This window comes from Melospiza georgiana, chromosome 11, assembly GCF_028018845.1.
Source record: "Melospiza georgiana isolate bMelGeo1 chromosome 11, bMelGeo1.pri, whole genome shotgun sequence".
In the NCBI taxonomy this organism is placed as follows: Eukaryota; Metazoa; Chordata; class Aves; order Passeriformes; family Passerellidae; genus Melospiza; species Melospiza georgiana.
In genome coordinates, this window is record NC_080440.1 from 11770546 (window position 1) to 11782831 (window position 12286).

Genomic DNA, 12286 nt, shown 5'->3' on the forward strand with positions numbered 1-12286 from the left:
TACAAATACATTTTTTGCCTGTTTTTCTATGCTGGATATGGCATCAATTGCTAAGGATGGTGATTTAAGCTACATTGTCTTTACAAGAGAAAAAGGCTTGAATAAGGGATGGCAGCATTCTGGCTAATTTAACTTATTCATTAATGCTCAGAGTCCGTTACTAGCAACACTACCTCACAGTCTCCTGCAAAGCTCAGGAGTCTGTTATTCCCATTTTACAGCAGAGGAAACAGATGCAAAGACCTGCCCAAACACAGGCAGCAATTGCAATCTGGATTAAAGTGAAAATGTCCCTGAAAACGAGTTCCTGTCTCCAGGGAGATATCACTGGGCAGGGAAAGCTGGGAAACTCAAGGGGATGTAGCGTGGGACCAAAAACAAGAGGTGTGTACGATTTTAAATGCTTAAGGTGACCTGGCCAAGCCAGAAACAAGGCTCAGCAGCTCATGTCAGCCCAGGGGAGGGTGGAAACATGGGGAGTGCATTCTGTAGCTCAGTGGAGGACAAGAACAGCATGCTGGCAGGCTGTGCAAGAAATGCATTGTGAACTGGCTCTTGCAGCTGTGAGCAAGACAATAAGGATGGTAAAGCATCATCTAAGTCTTCACATCCAGCTTTGCACAAAGAGGGAGCTAAACTCAGGCCCCTGGAATCTGTTGGCTCATGGTTTGAATTTAGCTCTTTGTGTTTGAATGACTTCAGGCAGAGAAGGAATATAGATTGTCCCAGTTCAAGAGCCAAATTCACCTTTTCCCTGCTCAGTTTCAGCCCCTGAGCTATGCAGTACTTCCATCAGGGTCTCTGATCATAATTTGCAGGGCATTCTCAAGGAAGCCCCAATTTTCTTTTACACTTGAAGGAATGATATTTTCTTCCTTCCTCTGTTTTTTTTTTTTTTGTTGGTTTTTTTTTTGTTGTTGTTGTTGTTGTTTTCTATGCCATTCTCTCTTCTCTAGGTTCTCCATGTCCCACTGACCCCTGCCAACCTTCTTCCCATGTATAAAAACCTTTTTTCAATGGATATACATCTTCTCATACACCAAAAGTAGGAAGGATATTCTTCACTTAGGGTTGTGTATGAGAGTCACACAAGGCTTTATTCGTCCAGCTGGTAAACTTTGGCATCTCAAGGACTGGGAGGGGAACCTATAGCTTGTTATAGGGCTCTCTTACGTGTCCACAAATCAGCTTGTCTCCTATTGCTCTATTAATCAACTTGGTCTCTTTAGCAAACCAGCAAGGTTGCTTTCACATGTACCTGTGATACATATTTACTGAATAATCACTATCTAGCACCTCATTGAGGCCTTGTGGACTCACACTCTTTAGTTTAGCATAACTGTATCTTTACCTGTGACATATTTTTTCCCAGCCATTGAGAAGTCTGCATCGGTTGTGTCAAGAGCATTTATTGATACTCTTGAAGCAAATCCCATCAGTTGAGCTATGAGAGCACTGTCCCACAGCTTGCAGTCAATGCTTGCAGACACGTTAGGAATTCAGGTAGTCTCTCCCGTTGATTATTACAGACTTCAGCTGGCCATCCTCTTCCACTTCCTTTGTCTCCTGCCCATCCTCAAAGATTTTCCGGGTGGTGACAGTCTTGCCATTGATCACTTCAGTAGTGGTTATCACTGTTCTGAGACCATATGGCCCAGATGAGTTTTCAGCAAAGAAGGTGGTGGGGTGCCCGCTGGAACAGAATGAATTCCGTTGCACAAACGGCTCCCTGGGCCTTCCTCTACTTCCACTGCTGGTCTGCCAGTTCTCACCATTGATTCTGATGTCAAAAGGGTTCAAGAAAATACATGAAAATGGATACATGCCTCCAAAGAACTCGTCTTGATGGGAGAATCCATGTTGAGGGTCAAAGAAGCTGTTATAACTCGTCGGAGTTCTCTCTCTGCGGATTCTGATCTCATCAAGAGACTTGTCATAGAACAATCGCTTCTGAGGGTCGGACAAAGTCTCATATGCTTCAACAATTTCTTTGAATTTCTTCTCAGCTTCCTCCTTGTTTTTGGGATTCTTATCAGGATGCCATTTTAGTGCCAGTTTGTGGTAGGATTTCTTGATAGCATCCTGTGAGGCATTTTTTTGCAGTCCAAGGACCCTGTAGTAATCTACCATCTCAGAGGACACCTGGGGTTGTTTGGAAGCTGCCTGGTTTTCTCTCTCCTACCAAGGCTGATCAGCATGCAGAGGGTAGAGAGATGTTCAGCCCACCCCATGAGCTGCTCTGCCCTGCTGCAGTGCAAGGACAGCAAGAGCTGCTTGACCACAGACATTCTTTTCAAACCTGTTGCTCACAAACCGTGAGATTGTGACCTCAGAGAGGGTTCAGCCAATCCTGGCTCTGTTGTCCTGACCACATTCCAGGGTGAGTTGGTTGTCACTGGCCTTCTGTTTGTAAATGTAGATCATGCACATGATGCTGTAGCTGCTGGATGTAACTGTGCTGACACAGCTGTGATGCAGGACTGCAATAGAATCATGAAATGGTTTGGGTGGGAAGTGACCTTTTTAAAAGGCCATCTAATCCCTGTCCCCTGCCATGGGCAGGGACTACTTCCACTAGAATTGGTTGCTTAATGCCCCAACCAAACCGGCTTTGACCACTTCCAGGGATGGGGCATCTGCAGCTTCCCTGGGCAATGTCTTTCACTGTTTTACCACCCTTATGACTTTGTCAGATTACTTTTTGCCTGAACCCACCCTGCAGTGGGATTCTCAGATACATAGTGTGGATTCGTGTGCAGTCCAGGGAAGTGTGGTGTAGTCAGGTCATATTATCCATGGGACATAATTCCCTATGGCAGCAGTTATAGGGAAGCTGCAGTTTGGCTACCCATAGTTCAGAAAGAGTGTGGGTAAATCAGAGAAAGCCCAGGGAAAGCCCATAGAATGTGACTAAGGGATTGGAAAATCTGCTCTGGAGTGAGAGACTTGAGGAAAGAGGAAGTTCAATGCCAGCAAGAACCTGCATGGGAACAGCAATTCAGTGACACAGGATCTTCAGGCTCCCAGACAAAGCAGGTGGAAGGTATCATCAGCAAAATTTAAATTCAAAATACATTGCACATCCTTTTTTTGAAGGTAGCAAATCACTGGAACTTCCCCATGTGGCCATTTTTAAACCCTGAATGGGATTTTTTCCTAAAATCAAGATTAGATGGACATCATATTTCTGAAATTATAGACAAGCCTAACCCTTTCAGAAGAGCCTCATTTTCATGTTGGTAGTAAATTAAATTCCCCAAATTACCAACCTTAGCCTCTTTTCTATGTGCATTTTTGGATATCTGTCCCAAGGTGTGTATGCATGTACAACAGGGATGGCCCAGGAACTTGACACAGGCAATCGAATCTAGGGTCATCCTGCATCTGTTTCTATTCCTTGGATTTGCCATTCTGGTGGGAAATTCAATATCCTCAGAGGGAAACATTGCATGAAGAAGATCTCCAAGGAAGTGCCAATAATGAGAATTCATCTGTCTGTAACACAATGTCATAAACACCTACTAATAACAGCATATGTTGCAGATCACTGCCCTCTTTTCCATTATCCCACACTTTGGGAAGAAGTCAGGAGCCAGCCAGACCAGAGAGCATGTGCACAGCGTATGAGCTGGCTGCTGTCCTGACACACAACTGGGATGGGGGGGCTCTGAATGCAAGGGGCAGTCATGGCAGCCTGGAGACAGCAATATCACAGAAGGAGGAAGGCAACTGAGCTGACACATGCTGGGAGAGGTATTTGTCCTGCTGGTGTTCTCACTGGTCGATGATGGGGCAGCAGCACAGAGGTGCTTGTCAGACTTGGGCAGCAAAGGTTGCTGCAGGGCCGTGCAGGTCTGGGGGCTGGAGGAGCTCATGGTCCTGTGGGCTCACCTCACTGGACAGATCTCAGCTTCTGCCCCCTTTGGCACAGAAATCTTCTTAATTACAGGGTGGTTGTGCCAAATGAATTATTTTTCTGCTGGATGTTGTTCTGTAGAAATGGCAAAAGTAATCTGGGCCCAACAGCAAGCTGCTGCAGCCCATTTGAGCTCAGAGGGCTCTTTGCATTCCCAAAACACCCTGAAGTGGTCTTCTACACTGAGGGGAGAGCTAAGACTTGATCGCTCACTCAGACTGTAGTCTTACGCTTGAAATCTTCACAAAAGGCACTAGATCTTTAAGGACTGTCCATTGGACTTGAGGGTGATCCAAGCTTACCACCCACAAGTCCCCAGCAGCTTCTAGCCACTGCCAGCACGGTCCTTTTGCAGATGCTTGGCAGAAATTTCAAGAAGGATTGCTGTTCCTACTCTCTATTACCCAGAAGGGGAAATGGGACATCAGAAAAGTCTGTTGGAGAGGGTCCCAGGGCTGTTATCAACCTTGGGGAGTGGGGCTGGGCACGGAAGGGAGGTGACTGCCTTTTGCTGTGTCTTTGCAAAGCGTCTCTTCCCCTGCCTGCTTTTGATGCTGTGAGCCCATCTCAGACTGGCTGGCGCACTGGGTTATCTGTCTTGGATTTAGTGCATCCTACCCAGCTGAAAAGTAAGGAGTGTTTTTCTCCTGTCATCCCCAAACGGAGGATGCTCACTGCCTGTCTGTCTGCTGCCTGCAGCAGGCGTCAGTGATTAGCAGCCATTCAAGACAGGCCACTGCTGAGAGCCAAAAGGGTCTGCAAGGAAAAAAGAGAGGGTCAAGGAGAGTTAGGGAGAAAGGGAAATGAGACATGCACACATCAAGTAACTAGACCCAAACTGGCCTGGCAGCCCCATCCCTAGAAACCAAGGCTTTGAAATGAGAAATGTTTTTCGTATCTTAAATCTCAAGTACAAACAATAAAAGCCCGCCCAGACTGTGTTCTTTGAAGAGAAAGTACGAGTGACCTGAACAGTGGTTATCAGCAGCGTCATTAAGATAAACCCTTAACATGATTTAAAGCATCCGAAACTGAAGGCAGCACTTTCAGATACTAACAAAATGGTCTGACATTGGGGATGAAAATCAATAGTAATCTGATGTCACTAAAAATACTCAAAAGTGTCCCATGGCTGATGGAGGTGAGATTAGTGTAAATATTTGTATTCTAATCAGTGGCACGCGAGGGCTGGAGGCAGCCTTTCTGTCTATTTAATTAATGGAGTGGCTTTTTAAAAGGATCCTAATCATATGTGATTGTATCTGCTTATCAACATTTTTGCTAATTAGATGATATGGAGGCAGTCACTCTGCTAATTCCCTCATCCAAACAGCATATCCTGCACAGATAAAGTACAGTCTCTTTTTAATAAGAAACAATCATGAGACAGACTAACCTTAATGGTGCTTATTATCCGAGGATCTTTGGGATTTTCTTTTCTACCCGCCCCCTCCTTCCTTTTCCTTCATTCTTCAGTATGCCAGCTGGATGTGGATGTCCCCCCTGGTTCCCCACTCCAGGCACTGCCATGTCCAGCCTTCTCTTCCCTCCCAGCCAGACATTGGATCTGTAAGGGCAGGGATTGTCAGCCAGGTCAGGATGGGGAGCAAAACAGAAAGCACTATGTAGCAAAATGTCCCAAACTTTTTGTCACCCAGATGACAGGTGATCGCAACCATGCAGCCCCAATCCCTGATCTTGCTCTTGGAACCCCAGTGAGCCCTGGTCCAGAAAGGAATGAGTGCCTCCAAGTTGTGAAAAAAAACTTTCTATTATTATTTTGATTAGATTAATATTAGGAAAAGTTTCTTCAAGGAAAGGACTGTCAAGAACTGGATCAGGCTGCCCATCAACCAGCAGTGGTTGAGTCACCATCCCTTGAAGTATTTAAAAGCCATCTGGTTGTGGTGGGTTAGTGGTGGGATTGGCAGCACTGAGTTAACGGTTGGACTTGGTGATTTTAAAGGTCTTTTCCAACCTAAAGAATAATTATTATTATTGTTGTCATTGTGATCTTTTCTGTTTTAAAAGGATCTGAGGGCAGAGGAGGTCTACACAAGTGATTTCTCGTCAGCCCTGTTGATTCTGTGACAAGGCTGGGCTTCTTTTATCTAAACCAAGTCAGAGACATTTGTTCCAAGTCCTTTGACTATCCAAACAAACATGAGTCGAGCTTTGCTCCACCAGTCAAGCTGTCATTAGAAGGCTCCCTGCGGGTCAGCCCTGCAGGGGGTGATGCTGTGCTCGGCCTTGGAGTGACATTCCTGGGGATGATGGCCAGGGATGGGCACACTGGGCCCTCCTCCCACTGGGGCCGAACAGAGGAACCTGCCTGACTTCAGAACAAGACAAGAAAAATAAAAAGAAAATTTGCCCTGAAGATGTCTCCTCACCTCTCAAAATACAAGTGCAACACCTAGGTAAGGAGAACCCATCCTGAATGTGTGTACCTCCCATCCCATCTGGGTGGAGCACTGGAGAAGGGGAGGTGCCTGGCGCTTATTTTCAGGAGGTCTGGAGTTTGCCTGCTGTTTCTGCAAATGTGATTGTTGAGCAGAAAAGGCTTAAACTACATGAGTTCCCCACTCTGAACAGGAGAGAGCATCAGCATGTCCTGTGCATTGATCCCATGCAATGGGCTAAGCACAGAGGTTGGATCTGGGATGGGACATGGGGTGGCTCTGGGGAGTGCTGACTGCAAGAGACCCCCAGAGGCTGAGACACAGAGCTGGGTCTGTTTCCAGCTTTTCTGGGACTCAGGATGGGGCTTAAAACTAAACCAAGGTTTAGGCAAGAAGACAACCATCTCTTCTGAATGGTAGTGGGGAAGGGCAGGAACCTCAAAAAAACATTATTTTTTGAGATATGAAGACAAAGAGGCCTGGTCCTATTTAGTGGAATCAAGAAGGAACTTGGAATGTTTTTTATGTTAGATTGTGCCCCATATACAGGGCTGGACCTTGCTTCAGTCTTGGAAAGCCCAAATGCTATTGTTACTGATGTCCATGGACTCTGACCCCAGCAGAGCTCAGAGCACTTTGGTTTCACTGACTGGATCATCTCCACGTGTCATTGGCAGTATCCTCTCCAGACATGCTGAAGTTGTACTCAGCAACACGGTTGGCTGGTCCTTCCACCACCCCTCTTTGGCATGGTCTCTGGCCCTAAATCCTCTCCATGTAACACACAGGAACTCATCCAATATTGACCACTTTCCCAGAGGGGCTTCCTGCTGCTTGTTCCATGACTGAGAGCTACAACTTGAAAAGAGGAGAGGCTTCTGGGGCAAGGATTGCATTGCAAGCCGTTGAGTCCTGGGGCTTAATGAGGTACTGCTTATCAGCAAAGCATGCTTATCTGGAGCCCGCCAGTGTACCTGCTCCAGCCCCATCATGAGTGAACATGTTTTACCACCCAGTTGCAGGGAGCTGGGAGCACGGTCAGATGGCACAGTTCAGCTGATGTGTGGTGACTCCTGAAGCCACAGCAACTGTATCACTTCACAACATCCATACATAGCCACAGCCTTGAATCTTCACAGGGAGAGAAAGGATGATGAGTTACTGTTCTGGGATTTTCTCCCTGTTTCCAGTCAGTGGGAAGTGGTATGTGGAGCATTCATTTAATAAACCAGAGGGGAAAAGCTGTAGATCAGCTTCTCATTATTTCAGTGCTGGCTCACGCCATCACTTGGGTTTGTGCCTGACAGTTCAGTGTGTTATTTGAGGCCACTCAAGCATTCTGCAGAAATGATGCCACCCTCTGAAAGTGTGAGGTTCATCCAAGCAGGGAAGGTCTGACTCCATTAGTAGGTTTATTGGTGCTTATTTCATCTCAGTTTGAGGCCTGTTAATGAAGAAGGTGCTCACTTTGCAGACTAGTCCTTGTTGAGAGCCAGCTCTCTAGCAGAAAACCTCCTGGAGATGTTTTACTGCTGTGGACCTCTGAAGCAAAGCAATTCTGTACAGGTAAAAAATGCACCAGTGGTGCTGGTTTGCAGGGCAAGGGGGGAGTCCTCAGTGGTACAAGGCTTAGGTGAGGGTCCTGGTGATGTGCACACAGACATGCAGGAGGGATGATAAGTGTTTGTGCCCCCATATTTTATAATATAACCCACATCCAACAAGGGGGACCTGGGCAACCCAGGTAGCGGGTGAGGGACTGACCAATGACTTTCATGGGAATGGGAACTGGGTAAGAACACTGAAGCCATCAGCAAGTGTGTTCTGGTCCTGCATGGGCACTTTGTACATAGGGCTGACGGGAACAGTGAAATTTCCACACTGCCTCAGCAAAGGTTTAGTCTGAGTTTATTGCTGAGATTAAAAGACTGGAGAACACAAATTGTAAATGCGATGACTTAAGAGCTCATAAATTCAGTATACAGCCCCATTCCAGAGAGCCTGCATGCGGTGCAGCCGCACTGCCTTGGGCTCACGAGCTTGCCCTTGCTCCCATTGCTCAAACCCACGCCCTGCAGGGAGCCCTTCTGCCCTGCCTGGCTCCCAAAATGTTGCATATGTGTGTGTGTGTGCACAGATGCTTGGAAACAAGCACACACTGGCCAGGGACGCTGTCCTGCCTGAGCACAATGGGAGTTTGCTGCTTATGTACAGACGTGGACACCCTGCTGCTGCTTCAGCCCAGAAACCAGCGCTTGTGCTGGAGCTGTGTTGGCATTCACTGCAGGGAGGGAACGAGTGCAGGTCCTTGAAGATGAGCTCCTGGGAGGAGGGACAGTCCCCCCCTCACTGAGGAGCCACTTGCTTGCATTTACCTGCTGTCCAAGTGTCCTTGCTTGGTGCTTGCAGGGGCTCCATGCTCTTACCCGTGTCCTTGTGTGTGGGCAGCAGGGATTGCATGGCCACCTTGTCCCATACGTGGAATCAGTCAAAGCAGCATCACTTCTTGAGTGGAGAATGCCAGAGTGGGAATGATAGAGCTTTTAGAGAGCTACACAATGCACAAGTGTCTCCCCCAGTTTTCCACTTATCCCCCATGTGTCCCCTACCCTGGGGCTGAGGGCTTGAGGAGAGCTTCTTGAGCAGGGCTTAATGTGTCAGGCTGATTCTGAGGTGAGTTGTGGTTGGGTTTGTACAACTGGGTTGCAGCTGTCACTCAGCTGGTCCAGGACAAAGTTCCTTGATAAATTGCCTAAGTGTAGTGAGCATCTTTGGCATTATGTGCTTTTCCATTTTTTTATAGGAAGATGGAGAGTTGGAAACCAGCCTGCTTCTAGAATTCACCCAGCCCATCCCAAAGACATGGCTTTTGGTCTGGGAGCCCTTATGTGAGGATGTAACACCCAGTGCCAACCTGCTGTCCTCCTGAGGGCAGAGCTGATGACATACTCTGAGCAAGGAGAGGTGGGGACAAATCTTGGGAGAACACCAGAAGATGCAATGGGGTGCTTTTCTTCCCAGCCCACTGGACCAAGCCCTCAGCACACAGTAAGCATGAAGGGGATGGGCTTGGCAGTGGGTTCCCTGTCCTTGCACAAGTGTCCAGGGGTCAGTTCTTGGGAAGGCTGTGCTTTGGCTGTCTCGGGGTGAGCCTCAGACTGCTTTTGGAGAAAGAGTGCCCTGCAGCCCCCTGTGCACAGGCCCCAGCCCCAATGGCATGAGTGGGGCAGCACTGAGGCTCCTCGGAGTACCAGGGCTCACATTCAGGGTCCAGCACAGGGGCCAAGAGCAGCACCTGCAGCAATGAACACCAGCCTTTCAGCAAAGACAAGTCCTCGAGTTCCAGACATGTTTCTCTGAATGCTGTTTCTCCCCAACAGCATTGCTGGATGTTTCCCATCTCCCAGGTCCATGCCCCGAGCACACAGTTTTGGCAGTGTTTTGTCTCAGAGATGGTTCTGGTCTGTGGGGGCAGCCATAGGTGCTGAGGGTGGTATTTGGTACCCCTGGTGCTAGCTCATTTCTCGGACCTTCTTTTACTGAATGACGAACAGAAAAGGGAGAGGTTGGGTTGGTTTTTGGGGTTTTTTAAATAATTTTTAATCACTGTAACACCCACATTCCTGCTCTTTTGCTTTTGCAGTAGATGTAGCACTCTTATCACAAGAGCATGTGCAGATGTAGGGCTGTGGGTGCCTGTGTGCATGGCTGGGCAGAGGAGGCTCAGGCTGCAAACCCAGAGGCAGAGGTCCTGTCTGAGCAGACTCAGGAACACTCTGTGTATATTGGCCAAACCACGCTGCCTTTTCCTACCCTGGCTGGGCTCTATTTGGCAGTTTTGTGGTCTGCCAAAAGTGTCTTCCCTTGCTTCTCTCCACCCAGACCCTTGAAAACTTTGGAAATTCACCTGAAATATTTGCCATTCTTCAGCACCCCGTATGTGTGACCCACCAGAACTGTCCTTTCCCAGGACTGGGCTCTGAAGGCAGAGCAGAGATAACATTTAACAGGCAAAAGCAGATGAGGAGGAGATAAAGGAATAAGGGGAGGGAGGGGAGGAGGAATGCAAAGGTATGTGGCTGCATGTTGTACTGTGTTTATGCATAAACAGGCTCGCTTATCGATATCCAGATGTAAGCAGGGTGCAGGGTAATATCTGCCGAACAATAGCGCGCCTCGGCTGGAGGGGCGCTGCCGGAGCCTCCCCGGCAGACGCTGCCGCCTTATCAGGTTGCAGCAGGCGCTCGCATCTAATCAGGGATCTGAGCCCCGTGAGCCGCACCCGGGGGTTCGGAGGCTCCTCCAGTCTTCAGCCCACTCTGCTCTCTGAGGGGAGAGGGCAAGAGGGGACAAAAGGGGCCAAGCATCTCCGGAGGTGAGACTGGTGTGTCTGGCTGCCTCCCTTCGCGCTTTGGCAGGGATGCAGGAGCTGGTGCTGCCACCACATTTTGGCAGGGGTGGCACCGGGGTGACACTTAGGAGCCCTTGCAAGGAGGGAATAGTCTGGCCAGAGCTGCAGCAAAGCGCTGGCTTTGTCCAGCCTGGAGCAGAGAATGTCGAAGGACCGAAGCGGCCACTTCAACCCCATCCTCTGTGCTGCAGCAGGGCAGGAGTTGGCCCTGGGGCAGAGCGGGCAGCCAGGGCTCTTTTCTCTTTTATTTTCTTCTATGTTTTTAAAGAAAGCCACCAGAGCAAAGAAACTTAGAAAACCTTCTTCCCCCGCCACTCCCTAGCACCAAAACGCAATGGCCACTGATCTTAACGCGGCTCATAACTGCAAACAGCGCTGGAACTAATTAATCTGACAGTGCCGCGGCCGCCCGTCTTCTTCACCAAAATCAATTAAGAAACGCACATTTCCCCTTCTCCTCCATGCACAGAGGAGCAGGGGCAGAAGGGAGAAGGGGCAGCCAGGGCTGGGCGCTGCTTTCCCAGGGCATCCCAGGGCTCGGGATGGGGAGCGCAGCGAAGGGGGATTCACAAGGTGGGAGAGGAACGCTGCTGGCTCCTCACAGCAGGAGCTGGGATGCTCCCCGGGGACGGGGGGCGGTGGGAAAGCTTGATTGCCTCACGCAGCCACGCTGTGCCGCGTTCCTCCCTCCCTGAAGACCCCTGAGAATTGTCATTCCCCGCCAGAGCAGAGGGGGAATTGGCCATCGGGCTCTCGGAGCAGTTTTTATTTGCATGGCTGATGAGGGAGAGGCAGGTGGGAATTTCGGCGCTGTTTGCTTGCCAAGCAAGAGCAGAGGTGTGCGTTAAAGAGGATTCGGCGAGAAATTTAGGGAGAGAAATTTTGCATTTTGTGGGAGGCAGCGGTAGGAATCAGAGCGGGGTCTCACGCAATTTTAAGGCTCCTGACCCCGGGGCTCCTTGCCCAGGCAGGTAAAGGCAGGGAGTGTGCCAGAGGGGCTGCGGCTCCTCTGCCCCGCGCTGGGTGTGCGGTGGGAGGGTCTGAGCTGGGGAGGTGAACAGCATCACACTGCTTCCCAAAAACCCAGCAGGGGTAGGACCCCCCTCCGCGCTTGCTCTTCTGGTTCCACTTCCAGATGGAAAAGAAAGCCAGGTCTGGGGTAAATGTGTTCAGTGATAGCAGGGCTTTGGGAGCACACGGCTCCCCAAAAATGCTCTTTTCAGGGAAAGCAAGACAACTGCTCTTAAGTAACAGTAGTGAGACACCTGGCCAAGCTGGGTAAAACCTCTTGAGCATTATTTCTGTAAATGCCTCCATTTGGCCCATATCACCTCCTCTGATCTCTATTGAAATGCCCTTCTATTAATAAATAACTCCATTCTCCATTACCCCATCTCCACAGCTCACGTTGAAGTAACTGGGAATTTGGGTTTGGTTTTTATAGACATTAGAAATAGATTTTATCTTTATTAAGGGTTCTGTCTCCGCCACCCCAACCTTTGCTCCATTGCACAGAGAACAGCAGTGGCTGGAGCAGAGGAAGCAGGACTCTGGGCT

At 49.0% G+C, this 12286-nt stretch overlaps 1 protein-coding gene across 1 annotated transcript; it reads right to left on the reverse strand.

The window, feature by feature from the left end:
* Positions 1 to 1491: 1491 nt before the first annotated feature.
* Positions 1492 to 2130, reverse strand: DNAJB8 (DnaJ heat shock protein family (Hsp40) member B8). Its single transcript, XM_058032254.1, has one exon. The coding sequence runs from the start codon at positions 2128 to 2130 to the stop codon at positions 1492 to 1494; it is 639 nt and encodes a 212-aa protein (XP_057888237.1).
* Between the last annotated feature and the right edge of the window lie 10156 nt (positions 2131 to 12286).